Source organism: Eulemur rufifrons, chromosome 16 (assembly GCF_041146395.1).
Source record: "Eulemur rufifrons isolate Redbay chromosome 16, OSU_ERuf_1, whole genome shotgun sequence".
In the NCBI taxonomy this organism is placed as follows: domain Eukaryota; kingdom Metazoa; phylum Chordata; class Mammalia; order Primates; family Lemuridae; genus Eulemur; species Eulemur rufifrons.
Genome location: NC_090998.1, coordinates 64003709 through 64024540, shown reverse-complemented (window position 1 = coordinate 64024540; position 20832 = coordinate 64003709). Strand labels below are relative to the sequence as shown.

At 38.7% G+C, this 20832-nt stretch overlaps 1 protein-coding gene across 2 annotated transcripts in view; it reads right to left on the bottom strand.

Moving 5' to 3' along the window:
• Positions 1-17260, bottom strand: part of TMTC2 (transmembrane O-mannosyltransferase targeting cadherins 2) — a 365840-nt gene extending 348580 nt beyond the window's left edge. For both annotated transcript variants that reach the window (XM_069491843.1, XM_069491844.1), the window contains exon 1: positions 16495-17260. In XM_069491843.1, coding sequence (XP_069347944.1) covers positions 16495-16577 — 83 coding nt within the window. In that variant the 5' untranslated portion in view covers positions 16578-17260. The remainder of the gene's footprint in view (positions 1-16494) is intronic.
• Positions 17261-20832: the final 3572 nt, after the last annotated feature.

Below are 20832 nucleotides of genomic sequence, written 5' to 3'. Positions count from 1 at the left end.
TTTAAAGTAAATAATATACTTACCAACTCTCATGATTTATAGGAAATCTTTTAACTTCCTTTTCAACTAATTTTCATAAATGACAGAAATATAAAATAAAAATTTAAACTGAAGATTTTTGCTTAGTAGTAAAAATAATGTTCACTTTTAATTATCATCCATGATCTACCTTAAATCTGTAAGGTTGTGGTTTATGAATAAATTGTCCAAACAACATTAAATTTACTAACTCTTTTGGACTTCAATTTGAAAAGTAAACTCCCCCAATAAATAAATTAATTAATTAATTCTCAGTAGTCAATTTCTAAATATACAAAGATGAACATGCAGACATTTACTATGATGATAGCCTTTTAAATACACACACACAAACAAGTTACCATTTTATAACACACACCAAAAATTCAGCATGCAATCAAAATATATCATGGATTTAAAAAAAAAAAACGCACACACACACACCACAGAGTTGTTTCCACAAACATGGTTGAGTTCAGAGAACTTCCATTCTAACAATGTACCTCAAGCAGCTTATTTGTTGCTCTGGTTCCAATTCACAAAGATACCAACCAAACCTCTCCATCTTCTACTACAGTGTCTCTACTTTTCTCCACAAACTAAAAGTTCATCCAAATTTCCCCAGAATCATCCCTCCTCTATGTAATTTTTAAAAAAGCATTGTATCATAAACAGGAAAGGGGCAAAATACTCTTCAACTTTTCTCAATTTCACTGAAGTTCATTTGTAAGGATATCATACTTAACCTTCTCCCTCATAATACATAACCACACCTTCCTATCCAACTCCAAACTCTGGAGAAATTCAATTGCTAGTTTTTTTGTTTAGTTCTAAAAATCAACTGTGGAATCATGTATAATAAGTTCCTGAATTACTGGCTTCTTGTACCAATTGCAATTAATTCCAGGGAGTTGCCTGCAAAACCCCCTCATTGTTTTTCTTTAATAATGTAAATACAGGATGACTGATTTTTTTAACCCATCAGTAACAGAATTTGTTTATTAAGACAATGGTGAATCCTCACCTGAATATTCTAAAAATGTTCCAAAGAAGAGATGTACACTAGAGAAAACTAGGCTATTTTCCAACATGAATCAAAAGTATTCTTTTCAGGAGCTTGCCGCTTGCTGTTACAGCTTAGTTATCAATAGGAAAAGAGTAAACATTCCAACTGGGCATATGGTAACACATAAGAAACGAACGGGGATTATGGTGAAGGTAAAATATCTTTGGTTTATATGGTTTATTGTGATAATGGGCCTCATTTTTTACTGTATGTGTGGCAATATGGCTAATGTTTTACTTAATACATAGTTAATTGTCCCAAAGTGGCCAATTTTAAGTATATTTCTTAGACAAATAAACTCATTATATAAAATTGTGATCTGTTTTAAGCTACAAGGAATTTGGAAGAATCAGAGCCACACTCTAACTTTAAAGAGAAAGACTCATTCCATATGGGAATGGGTCACCTTCAACATACTTAGTTTATCTGCACTTGGGGGGGGAAATTTTTCCTTTTCTAGAGGGTGGGGACAGGGAGGAAGCCGAGAATTGTTAGTGTTTTAAGGTAACACATATTTTCTTTATATAGGTAATCCCTAGGAAAATGTTAAATAAACATGTGAAAGATCTGTTTCAATTAGGAGAGATCAATATTCTTAAATGCAGAAATACTTGTAAAAAAATTAATGCAAGTTTTAGGCGCTAGTCAGAGTGTGAGTGAGAGGGAGAACAAGCTTCCCAGAAAAGGTTTCGAAAGCTTTTATATTAAGTGCTTCTCACTGTAAAACAAAGGATATATAAAAGTATTCCTGAGATTTGGGTAACTCTTAATTCAACATACTTTTTTCCAATATAACTGACAATAAGTCTTATTTTCATCATTTAAGATATTTCGTTGGCAAAGATATACATCATAGAGTGGAATCATTCTTATATGATGCTAAAAAATCATAATTTTGCATATACTCCTATATACCATATTAGCTAATTTTAAAAAAGAAGGTCAATTATGGTAAAGAATATGGAAGACATCTAATTATGTTTTTCATATGTACTTTTAATGAACTACACACTCCAAACAACTTACTGGCAAAATTTACATGCATGGATTTGTGTGTGTACGTGTATAATGGTAAAGTTTCAACATCATTTCTCCAAGCTTAAAATTTAGGATGAAAATTAAATTCCAAAATTAATTAATACTTAATTATTATAGTTCACTGAGATCTTTCAGTTACTCTAAATCTATCTGGAAATACTAAGTTAAATATTACTAGAAATAAGTTTAAGTTTTACATATTCGCTTTTAAGAAAAATCCCTAAATGCTCTATAATACTTTCAGATGTAGTGATTTTTAAACTATCAGCAATATAGTTAATCAATAATTCTTAAGAGAAGTGCTTAATAAGTATCCTAGACACCAGATATTGTACAAAGTACTTTATATAACTTGTCTCATTAATTTCCCCCAACAACTCTATTGGCATTAGCAGAAGTATTACTATCCTCATTCTATAGAAGAGAAGCAGAGGTTAAACGAGTTTTAGTAGCACAATCAAAATTATGCTATTAGCAAATAGAGTCTTCCCTCAGTATCTATGGGGGTTTGGTTCCAGAATCTCCTACAGATATTCAAATCCAAGGATGCTCAAGTGCCTTATATAAAATGGCCTAGTGTTTGCATATAACCTATGCACATCCATATCTTAAATCATCTTTATATTACTCGTAATACAATGTAAATGTTATGTAAATAGTTGTTATACTGTATTATTTAGGGAATAATGACAACAAAAAAAGAAAGTCTGTGCATGTTCAGTACAGATGTAACTTTAAAAAAAAATTTTTTTGATCTGTGTTTGGTTGAATTCACGGATGCAGAACCCAGGGATACAGAGAGCTGACTCTAATGGTCCTAAGATTAGATCACTAGAGCATCTGATTCCAGAATTCTTGTGATTTTTATTCTTTGCCACCCTGTTGCTTGAAAAACTCTCAGAAGACATATTTTAGAATTAGTTTCCAAAAATGCATCACCAGCTTTAGGTACAGGATGTTGCCAACCAGTACATGTGCTAAACATACTTACTGCAAATTCTCAATACAGAACTGATTAACACAAACACATCAATGCAACAAAACGTCAGCTCATCTAACATACAACTTTCCTAATCGCCAAGCCGCCAGAACTGCTCTGAATATGAACGTACTCCAAAAAGAAAAAGGGTCGTCAGTGAAGAGGGAGCCCATGAGTCCCCAGTAACAATACGCTCTGCCAAGCAGAACCAAAGTACCAAAGCCTATTAACACACGATGCGCTGTAATTGGTCACTTTAGTCTGCAGAAGGAATGAAGTACTGGCATTGGCCAGAATGTCTATTCAAAATAAGCCTTCATGGACAAAGACCAAAAACAGGAAAAGCAACAGAAAAGAAATAGAACAGAGTAAGAATTGCTTATGTGGTGAGATTGGGGACCGCTGGCCACAAGAGTGGGTAGAAAGTACAAGCAAAACCAGGGTGTGGGGGAGGGAGGAGGGCATGTAATAGAAGCTCAGACAGCAGGAGCTAACTACGGATTCCAAGTGAAAAAGTCAGCAACAACATGGAAGTAGAGCACAACTCTGTTCTCAGAGGACAAGAGAGCAAGATACAGTAGCACCCCCACCCTTATCATCCATGGTTTCAGTTGCTCATGGTCAACTGTGGCCCCAAAATGTTAAATGGAAAATTCCAGAAATAAACAATTCATAAATTCTAAATTGCACACTGTTCTGAGTAGCATGATAAAATCTCACCCTGTCCTGCCCCGTCCCACCCAGGACATGAATCATCCCTTTGTCCAGGGTATCCACACTGTCTATGCTTCCCGCCCACTAGTCACATAGTAGCTGTCTCAGTTATTAGATCGACTGAGGAAGTATCAGTGTTTGTATTCAAGTAACCCTTATTTTACTTAATAATGGCCTCAAAAGGCAAGAGCAGTGACACTGGTATGTTATAATTGTTCCATTTTATTATTAGCTATTGTTGTTAATCTTCTGCTGTGCTTAATTTATAAATTAAACTTTATCAAAGGTATGTATGTATAGGAAAAGACAGTATATATAGGGTTTGATACTATCCTCACCTCCATGCATCCACTGGGGGTCTTGGAATGTATCCCCCAAGGATAAGGGGGACTACTGTACTCTATGTACAGTGATCAACTGAGTCATTCAGCCCTCTGGTCCAACAGGCTACAGCTAAGTATATAACCATGCAGCTTTTTAAAACCCAGAGAATACTCATTACACTATTTCATCTGATTCTGACTCTGTGTTAGGCAGTTATCATTAATATTTTCACTTCCTGCCCAATTAAAATATTGAGTTCAAGAGAGCTAAATAGCCCAGATACTAAGCTAGTAAAATAATAATTCCAAAACTAAAACCCTTATCTTTTATCTTGGTCCAAGGTTCATTTACAACCCTGCTTCTACTACACAGTACTATATAGCACTTGAAAAAGAAAGCAAAAAGTGTAACTCATTTTAGAACAAGATCTTTAAAAAGATTTCTATTAAGTAGGAATTTAAAACTTCAGATATATAGAGCATTCACCTATTTGGAAATCCCCTAACGTGCCTACAGGCTAAGATTTAAGTGAACCAGGTTAAAAAAATTTGAACCAGGTTAAAAAACCAGCAATCCCACTACTGGGTATTTACCTAAAGGAAAAAAGACATTCTATATAAAAGACATCTGCACTAGAATGTTTATAGCAGCACAATTCACAATTGCAAAGATGTGGAAACAACCCAAGTGCCCAACAATACATGAGTGGATTAATAAAATGTGGTATACGTATACCATGGAGTTCTACTCAGTCACAAAAAACAATGGTGAACTAGTACCTCTTGTATAATCCTGGATGGAGCCGGAGCCCATTCTTAGAAGTGAAGAATCACAAGAATGGAAAAACAAACAGCACATGTACTCATCATTAAATTATAACTACTCTATCAACACTTATGTGCACATATGGAAACAACATTCATCAGCAATCAAGCGGGGGGTGGGGAAGAGGGAATGGGTAAATTCACACCTAACCGGTACAATACACACTATATCAGGGTGATGGGCACACTTATAACTTTGACTCAAACTGTACAAAGGCAATTTATGTAACCAAAATGTTTGCATCCCCATAATATTCTGAAATAAAACTGAATTTTAAAAAATCTTATAGGCCCAAACATTTTTAACCCTATGTAGATACCTTCACCCAAGAGCATCACCCAATGCCTGAGTATCATTAATAAATGTTTATTTTTCCTACTCTTAGCTGCCTAAATCTTTATATTTTGCTGCCTGCCTAAAGTCTATAAAGTCTTCACACAATGCATGCCAAATTTCCTTATAGTGGATTGTTCAACAAAAGCACAAACCAATAAAGCCAATGACTCTAGAGACTCAGTTTAGGCATCAGGACCTATTCAAGTCATAAACCCAAGGCAACTGCATATCAGTTTATTTATTTGTCAAAATCAGAATCCAATATCTGTCTCCACAGTAATGTTACAGGGAAGATGATAGTGTTATATATGACAGTAAGAGATATTTCAGCAAAGATCGTATCCTAGAATTTCAACAGGCTCTCAACTTTTTCAAAATTTAAACAATACCTCAAACCCATAGGATCAACTTAAAGATGTCACTATTGAACAAACCAGAAAAATGAAACATAGTGAGATTAAATAAACTGACTAAACTCAAACCCAGAATAGAAATACTTTATCCTCAACCTTTTTTAATCCAGGAATTTAGGCAGCCTTTCCAAATATCTGCAAATACCCACTGAGCTTACCTGTAATACATTTAACCATTGACTGCCACACACAAAAAACAGAAACTTTTCCTTGGGGCCACAGTGTTCTATTACAAAAATAGAATAAAAACTTTGAGTGTAATTTAAAGGTAAATATAAATAGAAAATGAAATTTATTGACATCTGTTCATTTAATCCACATTTTTAGAATTAAATTGTCAATATTAATTGTAACAATAAGAACACCAACAAGTAAGATTTTATATATGCTTCATGTGGCCCCGGTCAAAACTAGAGTGAGTTAAATACAACGCTCATGGCAATCAATGTGTTAAATGACATAGAGCCTTATTATTCCAAATGAGGTCTGTGGACCTGCTCCATCTGCTGCATCTGGGAATAACCATAATGCAGAATCTGCAATTTAACAACTCCAGGTGATTTACATGTGGGTTGAAGTTTGAGAAACACTGATCTGGAAACTATGCATATGTACACAGATAGAAAGAAGCCAGCAAGAGACCCATCTCAATGTCTCTTTAGGAGAGGCATAGGGAGATCCATCCAGCTCCAGGACACTAGGGATTGGAGGTACACTTAAAAAGATTTTGCAAAAGTACAATTAAAAAGTCAGTTGTCTATATGAACACAGGGAGGCAAGCTGTAAGAGAAGACTAGTTCTATTATAAAACCCCTTGCCTGCCACAGGCATCCTCAACATCATACCAAGAGTGCAGTGAAAAGTAGCCACCAAAAATTCTCTCATAGAAATGGTTTATAGTATGCTAATGACCTACAAGAGATTTTAGAACAGTGAAATTTCATCTTCTTTTCAATATGGAAAACCCCTCAAGTGTAGATGTGAAAGGAAGCAATTCTAAAGTGGTCACTAAAGGACATGAACAGAAACTTTTCAAAAGAAGATAGACTCATGGCCAAAAAACACATAAAAACATGCTCAACACCTCTAATCATCAGGGAAATACAAATCAAAACCACAATGAGATTATCACTTAACTCCAGTGAGAATGGCCTTTATCAAAAAGTCCCAAAACAATAAATGTTGGCATGGATGAGGAGAGATAGGAACACTTATACACTGCTGGTGGTACTGCAAACTAGTACAACCTCTGTGGAAAGTAATATGGAGATACCTCAAAGAGCTACAGGTAGAACTACCATTTGATCCAGCAATCCCATTATTGGGCGTCTACTCAAAAGAACAAAAGACATTCTATAAAAAAGACATCTGCAGTAGGATGTTTATAGCAGCACAATTGGCGCTTGCAAAGATGTGGAAACAACCCAAGTGCCTATCAATATATGAATGGATTAATAAAATGTGATCTATGTACACATGTGGATGGAGTTCTACTCAGCCACAAAAAACAATGGTGATATAGCACCTCTTGTATTATCCTGTATAGAGCTGGAGCCCATTCTACTAAGTGAAGTATCACAAGAATGGAAAAACAAGCACCACATGTGCTTACCATCAAATTGGTATTAACTGATCAACATTTATGTGCACATGCAGTAATAACATTCATCAGGTATTGGGCAGGTGGGCAGGGGAGGAGGGGATGGGTATATTCACACCTAATGGGTGTGGTGTGCACCATCTGGGGGATGGACACACCTGAAGCTCTGACTGGGATGGAGCAAAGGCAATATATGTAACCTAAACATTTGTACCCCCATAATATGCTGAAATAAAAAGTAAAAAAATAAAAAATAAAAAAATAAATGAGATATTGTAAATACAGGATTAGATATTCATGGCAAACTATAGTTGGTATTTCAGGCTGCACACTGGTGTCTTTAATAGATTTTTATTCAAATCTCAAATTTCTTTTCTTTGGTTAAATCATAAAAGTAGGTTAAACTATAAAACCTTATTTCTTTAATATTAATTCAGTGACACAATTCAGTACCATTTTTTTTCTTTCAATAAAATAACAGTAATAACCTCCCTATTTTAAATGAAGTTTACCAAATGAATTCAGGCATACCAGTTTTTCACATCACCTATAAATAATTACCTCCCTCTTAAGGGTGCATTTCTGCAAATAAAAATGTCTTTTTGCCTGATTAAACTTCTTCATCATCTGAGAACTTTTCTTCTGCAAATTTGTAGTTGGAAAATTTGTCATTAGAAGGTTGCTTTGTCAAAATGTGCTCCAATTGCTTTGGGAGAGCAGTCCTATAGTTAATTATTGGGAGGAAGGGGGAGCAAGCTGTTCTAAAGTAAATATACTTGACAAAATGTTTGGACCCAACTTTTCTACCTTAAGACATCTTTTATATGCAAAGGCAACTGGCTTGGTATTTATAATATTCTTAAAAGCCTAAAGATAAGAAGGCAGAGGTAGCCAAAAACCAGTTTTCAAAACAATGAGAACTGTTCCAGAGAAACCAAGGCACCCCCTGCAGAGGACACAATTTGCAGGGATGTCACTTCAACATGCACTGACATCCACTAAGTCTTTGTTCTCTCAGGAGGAGCCTCACTAAAGAGTGTAACTGTTGACTCTCACATTTAGTTCAAGAGATACCACTAACAGAAAAGAAAGCAGGGTGGACATGCTTTCATGTGGAACAAATTCGAAATTAACAAAAACAAGATGTTTACTTACTTTTCAGAAAGTGTTTTCACTTATATGCCTCTGTCTCTCTCAAAAACTAGTTATATTTTGGGGTTTATAATACCAGCTCAATGACAATATGCCTTATAACCATGTGCTTAACATAGACATATAACCTGATAAAGTAAAAATTAAAAAAAAAAAAAAACAGGGCTATGGTTTGCATCCTTTCGGTTCCTTTATAGAATACGTCCAAGCAACCAAAAAAAAAAAAAAAACATTTCATAAGACACAGCTGTAAAAATTTTGCTAGCTTTATTCATATTGCTTTAAAAAAACTTTTTTTTGTAAGAAATAAACTTATGAACTGCATTTCAAATTAAAATCCAAAGAATTCCAAGTATGCAGGGTTATATGGACTGCCATTCTTCCCACTGGATTTTTAAACAATGTTGAAACATGGCTGTTTGAAATACTTCAGTCCCATCATTTAACACTGTTCAAAATGTCAAGAGCCATATTGCGCCCCAGTGGCCACTCTTCAGCAAGTAACACATCCTTTGAAGTTAAAATACTCCTAAATGATGTCAAGTGAGAATTCCTAGGCTAGCTCAGAAAAAAAAGTTTCTACTGCTAAAGAAATCAATAATCTCTAGAATCACAATTAGGAAAAAAACACTTTCATTATCAAAACTCTAGTGAATTTTTCAGTTTCTAATCTTAATCAATTCCTTCACCCCAAGGCAATGTTTTTAAACATTGCTTCCTAACTAAATAAACCATGATTATATGCCTACAGTGAACTTGTTTTGGGTTTTCTTTTAACTTGTTGCTCATGAGGAATAATCACACATTTATTATAATAAATTCCACAAAAAGAATAATCATCAACAAAGAGATCTGACAGAAACATTTTACTTTGCCAAAACACCTAGCACACAGCTGCCTATTCCAAGGGAACTAATATATGTTTTATTTGACAAATTATGTAATTTAGCCAGTCACCTGACTAGAACTACATGCTGTGCCACAGTTCATACCATGTCTCACTCTGATATCACAAAATGCGCTGCCAAAGACATCAAGAAACAAGCCTGTGTCAAATTATCATAAGCAAATAGCAGCTCCTCTGCCAATTACTAGGGTACTTCTAAAACAGATACAGTAGCCCTGCCCTGAAGGAATTGTGGCACCTGTATAACCTTCAAAAATGTAAATATACATATAATTCTATTCAATTCCACAATAAAATGGAATCTAAAGCTGGAATTAGAATTTCCAAATCTTGTCTCTTTTCCGTATTAATTTTCTAGACATGAGCAAATCAAAATATTTTTCTCCATCTCATCTTTAAAACAGTAATTTCTACTTTCTAAAATTAACTACATCTTATGAAATGTCCTTAAATAGATGACTCTAAAAACATGACAATAACTTTTAATATTGAATCTTGAAAACAGTTATTTCAGTGCTCCCGGCCTCTTCAAAATTCTCCTGTGCAGATAGGTTTACTTACTTGTTTCCCATTTATCTGTAAAGATAAAAGGTCAGAGTTGTAAACCCAAAAATGTAAGACCAAAAGTTTCTGAAAGACTTAAACGTTTATATATTTTATTCTAGAGACCTTGAGTATCTAAGAAACTGACAAATGTGATTAAAAAGCTAAAATGTCAGAGAGGAGAAAAAAGAACGGAAGAGGGATCGATAGAAATTTGATAGCACTACATCTTGTTGGAATGAACTGCCTCAAAAATATGGTTAAAAATCTCTGAAGCACAAGTCTTCAATCCCTACGACCAGTTGAGGTGCATCTAGTCAACCCAAAGAGTTCAGCCACTGATGACCTCCAAGAAAAACAACTGACCTGGACGACTAGGAAGGAGACATTTGGGAGAGGTATTTCATAGTTTCCAAATGTATGACTAAAGCGCCAATAAGCACTGGACCAAAAATAAGGCCAGGTAAAACCGCTATGCGTGGATCTTCTGGAAAGGAAGCTAACAGAGTCCCAATAAAAGTTTTAAAATGTTAGTATCAATGAATAAACACGAATAAGAAATTAAAGGGTAACCCCAAAAACGGTAATTTCAAATGAAATTCTATCTGCCAAAGGGCAACCTATCAGCATTTTTATAGGTCATCATCAGACTTCAGATTCAAACACTTTATACTACCTACTAAAGTACAGGTAGGAAAGGACATGGCTTAGTAGGATGCTTGTTAACAAGGTGAGCAGCTGTTGTATATATATTATGCACCACATATATAAAAAGCCCATGTCTAGTAGTATTCATAATTAGCAAATTATTAATTGCAGCAGTTTATTCCTCAAAAGCACATACAAATCAAATCTTCAAAGAAGAAGCCAGGTACTGTGACTCATGCCTGTAATTCCAGCACTATTGGGAGGCCAAGGTGAGAGGATCGCTTGCAGCCAGGAGTTTGGGACCAACCTGGGTCACATAGCGAGATCCCATCTCTACAAAATAAATCAAAAATTTATAAAAAACACAAAGAAGACATCTAGTATTATGTATAATTGTATCTGTACTTATTCAAAATATTATGCCTTATTAATTCTATGAAAATCAGAAGGTCTAGAGCCCTGATGAAATGTCCCTCCACCTTTTCTTGAAATAAGCTCCTGAGATAGCTATTCATACAGAAGAGGTCTTCATATTCAATAAGCCATTGATTGGTCCTTTCCTTCAAGGCTGTCACCACACTTGTCACTTTTGTGAAGCCATTAAATACCCAAAGCTGATACAATACCTAGCTCCCAAGAGAGAACCAAGAAGGTTAAAAGATGAATGTTACAGTGATAAAAACACATTGAATGAGAATAATAAAGATATAACAAAGTAGGTTTGTCAGCCACAGATTTTTCAGAGTGCCTTAAGGGTAAACTTTGTCCTTTACTAATATCATGAAGGACATGATATTCTGTTTTACAGAAAATGCACCCTTAGCTTATGAAAAACAGCTGCACCATCATGGCATTTTACACAAGTGCTTTTAGTGGGCTGAACAACAAAGACATTAGGAAGACAAACTGTGCTCCTAACTTCTGTTGGAATCCAAAAGGTTGTAACCATTTCAGAATTATAGCAGCAGAAAATCTGGTATTACCATAGGGTCATGTCAGTACTGAAAAACTATTAATAAGTGCAGATGATAAGACAACAGCCCAAAGAATCACCAACGTAAATTAATAATCACATGTGTGTGCACATGCACGCTTCCATATGTGTATATATATGAAAACAACTAAGAGACAGATGGCTGGCAAGCAATTTTCCCTATGGCATTTGTACATGTCCGTTCAGGGGCTGTATTTGGGTCATTTGCTATGATAAACATCATGTGACAGGCTCAATGGAAGTAAGGCAAAATGGTCCACGCTGACTTTGCCTAATTTTAATTTTACTGGTAAGTGATGTACTTATTCAAAAGAGCAAAATGAACATTTTCCAAATAGAGTTTTTTAAACAACTAAAACTTAGCTAGAAAATAAAATGCCATATAAAATAATTCACAATCTATAAATTGTATTCAACTGCATTTTTCCAGTGTATTATAAATGGGAAAGGAAACTAAAGAGTAAAACAATACTTCTGTGCACATTGGTTTCTTCTCATAACCTTATAGGACAACCATTGATACAAAGCAAGCTTCTGCCTTATTTACTTTTATAGTAATTGTTTTTAAAACATGCTTTTACCAAATACCAGACATGCCTTCAGTGGTTAAGCACACTTGAATTTTAAGATAAGAATCCCAGATTGGTTCAAGGTAAGTACTAACATATTAGAGAGAACTTTTTAGAGCAAATTTAATAGAGTGATTGATCATTTCACAAGGGATTCCTATCAGACCAGGTCAAAAACTCAAATTAACAATAACATAAAAGTAGAAAGGAATACCTGAGTATCTTTAGAAAAAAATCAAGTTTTTAAAAAATTGTTAATATTAATCAAAATCATTATTTTTTTTAAGAGACAGGGCCTAGCTATGTCACACAGGCTGGAATGCAGTGGCAGATCAAAGCTCACTGTAACCTCAAACTCCTGGGCTCAAGCTATCCTCCCACTTCAGCCTCCCAAGTACCTAAAACTACAGGTGTGCACCACCACACCCAGCTAATTTTTTTTTTTTAATTTTTTTTTTTTGTAGAGACAGCATCTCTCTATGTTGTCCAGGCCCCTTGAACTCCTGTCCTCAAACAATCCTCCCACTTCAGCCTCCGAAAGTGCTGGGATTACCAGCCACTACACCCAGACATAAAGCAATGTTAACCAGTGTTTCCATAAAAACAGATTTACATATACATCCAAATGAAAAACTAAACTAGAAATGCTATTAAGAGTTTTGGACCGTTTTAAGAGTAGAAATTTCTGCTATGGAGTTGTTTCTCCAAGTTTCACAAAATTATTGCACAATGGAACAGCTAAGAGACCTGTAGATAACATGAATGATTGTGGTTGGGTTTGATAAATGCAAAACCAGGAATAAGGAAAAAAATCTTCAGAGGAGCCACAAATACATTTTCTGCTTCCCAAATCTCAAATATTCTTTTCTCAAACTAATGAAAGAATTAAAAATGTAAGAATTAAAAACACATAGAAGTTACATTATCTTATTTACTTGCCTACATATCACAAAGGCATGCCATCAATTAGATGATATGTGCAAAGTGAAATAAGCTTCAAAACAAGGTATGGTTTACCTTTGTCTGCTTTGAAGTAAACTGACTCCTCTCATACTGTTATCCCCATGAGAAACTCATAACAGTATTTTTAAAGAGGATGAAAGGGAAATGATGCCATGTTGTGTTCAACAAATATATAAGGAAGCAGAAAATCTGGAGTCAGCAAGTTTTTCCCACTGATCTCAACCAAATTTCTCCAGAAAATAAGAGAAAATCCTTCAAGGAGTCACATACAATGTGACTTAAAACTTGGCAAAGGTTGCACACTTTTAATTTCAATTTTACTCTCACCACAACTTAAGATTCAATACAGTCATTACTAGATTGAAGGCAAAAGGAGAGAGGATGAAGCTTAAACCATATAGGCTGTTTCATCAGATACTATGAATTCTTCTCTTCAACTGTTTGTTTCATCATATATTCTTAAGTTTAGCACAGAAACACTTGTAGAATATTAAATTTTGCCAGGGACATTGATTTTGTTATAAGAAGGTTTCATGTTACCACTTACAATTTCAACCAACCTACACCAAACACTGAAAGTAATTATATATATATAGTTTATAAAGTAAACTTGATCACTGTATTTAAAAGAAATGATAACTTTGAGAAGTACCACAGCAATAATGTTTAAGCTAAAGCAATATAAAGCCCTCCTAAAGTAAATGCCAGATTGTTCAGGCTAAACTGTGGAGTCCTGAGTTAGTGAGGCAAGTTAGGCATAAGAGCCATCTCCCTGAGAGCTAGCTGCTCTTTTAACTTCCAGCATTGGCCTCTCCTTACAGAACTGTACTTCACAAAAGTTCCTGGGGGGCAGCAGAATCCATAGACAGAGTTCAAACAACGTTTTAAACATGAATCTTTGCAGTCTGAAATGGAGTAGTGGAAATAAACACATTATTATCATCCTACAGTTTCCACTTGGCCCTCAGCTCTCTTCCCCCGTCACACACCAGTGAGTTACAGCAGTTAGATAGGAAATATATCTGAAAAGCCACAATTTATAGTGTACTTTGGCAATGAATCACTTTAATATGCTATGCATACAACAAATAAGTTCAGTGCTCCTATTAATACATATCTCATAATTTCTAGAATACATAAAAACAAAGTGCTACTTTTAAGACTTCAGATTCTTAAGAGGTATATGATGGCATATGCAGTTCTGCTACTAAGAAATCAGGGTCTAATACACCTTTTAAAGTGTAGCAAAGTATAATTCACATTTACAAGCTGGCTTAACAATATATACTATCTATATATCACATTGAGTATGCTATCAATTAGAAGACATGGGCAAATCATCAAAATAAATTCATCTATGTAGCTAGAAGGTAGAAGTTAGGAATTTTAACACTCCATTCGACCTACAGCATGTGAAGAACTTTTAACAACTGCCAACGATGAAAGCCCAACTAATTTCATCACACTTACACCATTTTCCCCAAGTCACAAAGTCCTAACACTTCTGACTGATGACTCAAGAGCACAGAATGAGCATTAGACCTACAGAAAAATGTATATCCGAATTTAGTTTGGTTTTTTCCTTAATTTTCTAAGAATGCTTTGTTCCGACATATACTTTCTTAAGAACTGAACAGCAATTAACAAGAGCATACAACAGGAATGCTTGATTTATCACTGTGTTCTACAATAGTTACAGTATTACAGTAAGTTTCTTTTTTTATAAGCTCTATATTCTTGGTTTAAGTGCTTACTATTCAAACTGTCCCAGACAGAGCCAATAACTGCCCAGACTCACTCCTGAGCTCTTTTTAGTGAAAAGTCACCCATCTTTAAAAGTAAGGGCTTTTTCACCCATACGCTAGAAATAGCAGGTGCACCGTTACACAAAATACGAGAAAACAGAACCAGCTCAGCTCACTGTTTTGCACAGACCGTTTCTTAGACCACACAGTGTAATTTCTGAAATCAATACACTGCTTAAAAGTTGAGGAAAAGTTTATGCCTAACAGTGGCTTCCTACCAACTTGCCTCTGCTAGGCACTACACAAAACACATTAAGAAGGTTTTGCTGAATGTTCTTGTACCTCTTATCAGGGAATTTCATAATCTACATGGGTGTGAACCAAGATTCCCTGATTTAAGGCATACATCCATAAACATGCTTTTGGCCGGTGAGTGGGCACACTAGAGAATACAGAATATGGCTAATTACCACCAGAAGATTCTGCCTTCACCTCTCCTCACTATCAACCACTTTGCTTAAGTTCACTCACTGCCTCACCCTAACCCTGGGGATCCATTCACTTCCCATAGCCCAGAGAGGCTGCTGAAAAGCTGTCAAAGTAAATCTGTGCTCACTTTTTGGATGGTTTAATTTCAATGGAGCATGAAACACCCCAGGACGGTTAATAAGTTTAGCCAGGCGTGCTGTTCTCCCTAATATATTTTAATTATGCATCTGTTTTAATTGTAATCAGATTAAGTCACCGGAAAGGCACAAATTGGAATTTTCCCTAATGGTTATCGGAGCTTTTCATCAGTTTCTAAACACTAACAACGTTTAAAAAATAGGTAGAGACACCAACACAACTGTGACATTTTCCAGAAATCGATGCAGTTTCTCTGACAACACAGTTCAGGTCTCATTAGCCACCCAAACTAACCCAAGTGCAGAAGACAACTTTGGTCTCTAGGGGCGTCTTCTTCCTCAATTAGCACAAAAGAATCACTGACATCTAATGTAAAACTCCCAAACAGAAATGAAAGCCGAGGCTTTTATAAAGTGCTGCCCCATCGATTGCTGCGGGAGGCTGGGGAGGCGGGAGCCCATCAGCAGCATTATCTTGGCTCTAAGTAAAGTCCTGTACACGTCAAAAGGGAAAGTTGAAGTAGAGTACGATCTGTCTTTTCACTATGTTGGCAACTGTCAAACGTGTGTTTTAACTTGGGGAAATAAAAGTGTCCCATCAATAAAAAGGAAATGGTATAGGGAAGATCTATTAAGGGGCGGGGAGCGGCTTCCTTCCAGTCCAGACGTAAAATCACTTAATGTGCTTTTGTTGCACCAAGCAATACCTAAGACTTTAAAAAAAAAAAAAATACGTTCATTAAACAGTTTCCCAAATTGCCGGGATTTCCGCTAAGAAACTTAAGCGGCTGCCAACAGCCAAGAAGCAAGGAAGAGAACCTGCTGCTGCAAACTAGGAGCGGAAACTCCCTCAGCCCGCCCAGCGCGCTCGCGTCCCCGGTGTTTGCTTTGGGTGTTAATGTTTACATGTCGCCTGAACCTTCAGGTGCTGAACCAGTTCCCCCTAGACGCACTTTGAACCTTAAAGCAGGAAGCTCCAGAGCCACCGCGGAGTGCCCCTGCAGCTCCGTCGCCCCTTCCTCTCGCCCCCTTACCTGTCATCATAGCAGAAATCCGCACTCAGGGTGTTGAGATACAAGGCGAGCCCCAGAGCGCTGCTCACCAACTCTGCAATCATCTCTCCACCGCCTTCCCTCCGGCTCAGCTCCCAGCGCGAGGGCAGCAGCGGCAACAAAAAACAGAAGCATCAATCCCCACCTTCCGCCGCCTTCTCCTCCCAGCTTCACTTTTCCCTCGCTTCCCCACCCTCCCTCCTCTCCCTCCCTCGGGTCCTTCCAATCCACGGCTCCTCTCCTCCTCCTCGCTCCCGTCTCCGCAGCTTCTGCGTCCTCCCCGGGTGCGGGCTCACACCGCACTCCCCATGCCCAGCGCCCGCAAGCGGCGAGCGGCGTTCGGGCTTCGCGTCCCTCGGCGTATGCACAGAGCTGGTCCTTCACGCGGGTCGCGGCCCCCACCCTAACCCATGGCAGTTCGGGGCGCCCTAGGTGAGGAGTGGGACTCGGAGGAGGTGGAAGAGTGCGGGATGGGGGCACAGGGACCCAACCGAGCCGGGCTCTGGGACCAGCTGGAGGAAGAGAGAGAAAGAGGGGCGGGTGGGAGGGACGAGGCGAACCGCCTCCCCTCGCCGCCTGTCGGGCGCACTGCTCCGCTGTCGCTCGGGCGGACTCCGGCCGCCACGGCGGCTGCTGCACATTCACTCTTTATTAGCTCCCTCCCGGCCCCAGCCCCAGCCCTCTTCTCCAATGAAGTGAGAAGCGGCGGCTGGAGACTCCAGAAGCTCCCGCGTGGGGTTCTCGACGCGGCCCCCCGCGCCTGCGTGGCCAGCCCTCCATCCCGAGTTTGCCCAGCCCTTTTCTCCACCCGGATCCCCCCCAAGGCTCCTCCCCGCTGCCCCCCTGGCTGGAGAGGCTCCTCCCTCGCCCCTCCCCTCCCGGGGCTGGAGGCTCCTCCTCCCAGCCTCCCGCCCTCCTCTTGTTTCTTTCACCTTCGATTTCACTCTGGAAAGCTCCCGGGACCCAAGGGCGACCGCGGGGAGACCGCGCGAAGGGGTAGCTAGAGCGCGCCGCGGGAGGGGAAGCTGGAGGAGGAGGGCGAGGAGGACGCGGTCGCTCGCCCCGCCGCTGCCTGACGGCGCCTGGCGCGGGCTCGAGCTCGGCCCGGCGCTGTGTGTGCCAAGCGCTGCCAGGCGTAAGTCCGGTCAGCTGGACAGACTTCTGAGCACCGAGAGAGCAGGAACAGGTTTGGCGACTGCTGCAGCCTCGGTTGCCACAAACACACAGGCGATCTCTCACACACGCACACGGGGTGGGAGCCGAAATGAAGGGCGGGAGGGGAATTGGAGAGCTGGGGGGCCATCTCGGGAATAAGCGATTTCAGCTCTTAGCCAATGATGGCCCCAATGTCGGTGGGAAGACGTGCAGGGAGAGAAATGTTCAGTAAGGTGAAAAAGAAAGGATCCGAAGAGAGGAAAGAAAGACATACACACACACCCCACCCGCAGCGACTGCCCAGGGGGTCTTCTGTGGGTTCAGGGAGCCTGTCAAGCTGGCCCTGAGAACACAGATGAGAGAAACCTCGAGCGCAACCGGGTACAACACTGTCCTTAAACAGCAAGGCGGGAAACTACTGCCCTCCCCTTTCCGCCTGGATATAGCACTGGATGGAAGGCATCCAACATGATGAAATATGGTGCAGAAGAATGGCCCGTGTGGAACAAGCTCTGGATACTAAAGTTGCAAGACCAAAGAGGACCGCGGGCTCCCTGCCACACCTCCTGGCTTGTCCTCTTTCTGCCTGGACGAGTGGCTTCCTTGGACCACAATGAGCACTACTGCAGCGCCCCCTGCTGCATCGTAACCACAAGGCATGGAAAACAAATCTGTTTTCCGCGCAGGCTGCCTGCCACCCGTTCCAACAGCAGCACCTAACCAGCAAGTTCTCTAAAACTGTGGCAAGAAATTGAGCCCCTTGGATGTCTGGCAGTGGCCTGAAAAGTAAATACTGTTGTTTGGGCTTCTGCAAAACAAAGCTACATCTTTTCCTGAGTTCACAAGAAAATCTGTGAAATCTGTATAGACACAAGTGAAATGAATATTTATTATACGTATTTTGCCATCTACAATGGCACATATTTGTGCCCTGGGAAAATATATATAAACATATATAAAAAAAATAATTATTTTTTTAAAAGCGGGGAGTGATCTTTTACCTTTTTTTCCACGACCTCTGCTTATTGTTGAAATGTTTTTAAAATCGTATGAGTTGGTTCATCAAGATCCTCTGTGTCTCTCTGCACTTATATGTTGAGATATATGCATTGTGTGTCTATATATTATGTCCTAGTACACTGGAGAAGAACACATACTGTTGAATGAGATGCTTGTGTTTGAGTCTGCACTCTGCTATTTATTATTTGGGTGGCCTTTGGCCAGTAACTCAGCCTCCTTGTGCATCAGTTTTCTCATCTATGAAATAGTGATAATAATAGTACCTATCTTATGAACACTATTATTATGAGAGTTAAAGTAGTTAGCGTGCATAAAGCACCTAGAAGAATCCCGGAAAGTACAGAAGTGTTAGCCATTGTATTATTATTATGCTCTCCAACTTCTTGTTTTCCTATTACTTGTTAACTTAAAATCTGGACATTTACCTCAAAAACATATGCCATCACATCTATATTGTTGCAATCCTTGTCCAAGCCACCCTCATCTCCTGCATGGACTAATCCAGTAACCTTTTAAGTGGTCTCTTTACTTCTACTCCTACAATCCCTGCCTTCCCCAGTCTTAATTTCAGGCACTAGACAGAAGATTCTTTTGAAAACCCATATGCTCCCCACTTAGAAATGTTCAGTGACTTCCTATTGCACAGCAAATAAAACTCTAATTCTTACCACAGCCAGACCAGCCATCATTTGGCCCTGACTGTCTCTCCCCCTTCACATTGTGCTCAGATGTGCACAACACATAACATTCTTCCCCTCAGGAACTTACCATTTTCTTTTCATCCTACATGGAATGCCTTCTCCCCAGACCTTTTCTAGCTTCTTCTCACCATTCAGGTCTTAGTTCAAATGCTGTCATCTCAGAAATAATGTAGCCTCTTCCTTCTCCTCCATCAATTTCAATCCCATCACCCTGTGTTAGTTTCTTCATAGTATGCGTTAGTATCTGGAATCACCACTCAGTGGAAGCCCTGTGACGGCAGGGGTCTCATCAGTCTTGTTTTCCACATAATACCCAAAACCTATAACATTTAGACATGTAGAAGAAACAAGCAAACAAAACATGTTGACAGTTAATAAATGGACAAATAAATGTGCTTAAGAGAAACTGTAAAACAGCTGAAAATCCACAAATTTTCATTATGAGAAAATAAACTGATTTGTTGTCAGTGATGGGGAAGAATTAACAAAGGCAAGAGGGAGGAAGTAGGTTAAAAATTCTTAAGAATGCATCGAATATGCAGGAAGACCCGGGGTGGGAAGTCACACACGGACAGCTCTCTTCAATAATTAAGAGGACTAAGTCATAAAAAATATTAGAGAGCTTTGAGTTCGGCATGGTAAAAGCTAGTAAGCTTTTTCCAGAGCTGTCTCCACTTTTGAGGCTCCAGTAGTTTTAAATAAACATTTCTATCCTCCCCCATCCCCATTTCTCCTCTCCCCACCCCTAACTCCTCTGAGTTGGAAGCCTAGGAGTCTGGGAGATAGGCCGTAAAGTGGCACATCTTGCTGTCACTGATAAATGGAAGTCTGGAAATCCAGCTGTGTTTGAGAAATCCAGTTGCTTTTAACAAATTTTTCTCTTATAATTTAATGCGGGTCTCAATATCCTTCCAGCGCATTAAGCCATGGCCTCTTTCAGATTGCTCTCCAAGGGCTGAGAAGCAGCCAATTCCTGCATTTTCTACCTTCCTTGAACAACTTTAAGGGGAAAATCAGATTAAAGATGTCATCACTATCCTTGGAGATCATTTAAAAATCTGGGGACATAGCTTTTTGGTTTATTAAGGTGTACTTATTCAATGTGAGATGGCTGCCTCAGTTCTGAATTATGTTTGTTCTATTTAAAGCTACCATTGCTCTCCACAGATGAAGGAAATTAGACTGGTTGGCTTCAGTTTTCTACCTTAGACACAATACTGGCCAAAAAAGTGCTAAGCCCTTATTTTCCCGAAGTAGGTTCCACACATCTGCTACCTCACCACTTCCTCAATGAATTCCTTTTTATAGTCGCCCCAACCTACCCTGCATTTGTTCTGCATTCCCAGTCCTTTGTTGTATAATTCATACCTTTGCACTGCCAGTTCCTCAGGGTAAAGATTTCCTTATTTGCCTAAGACATTTTTAGTTTATTGTGCAATACTAT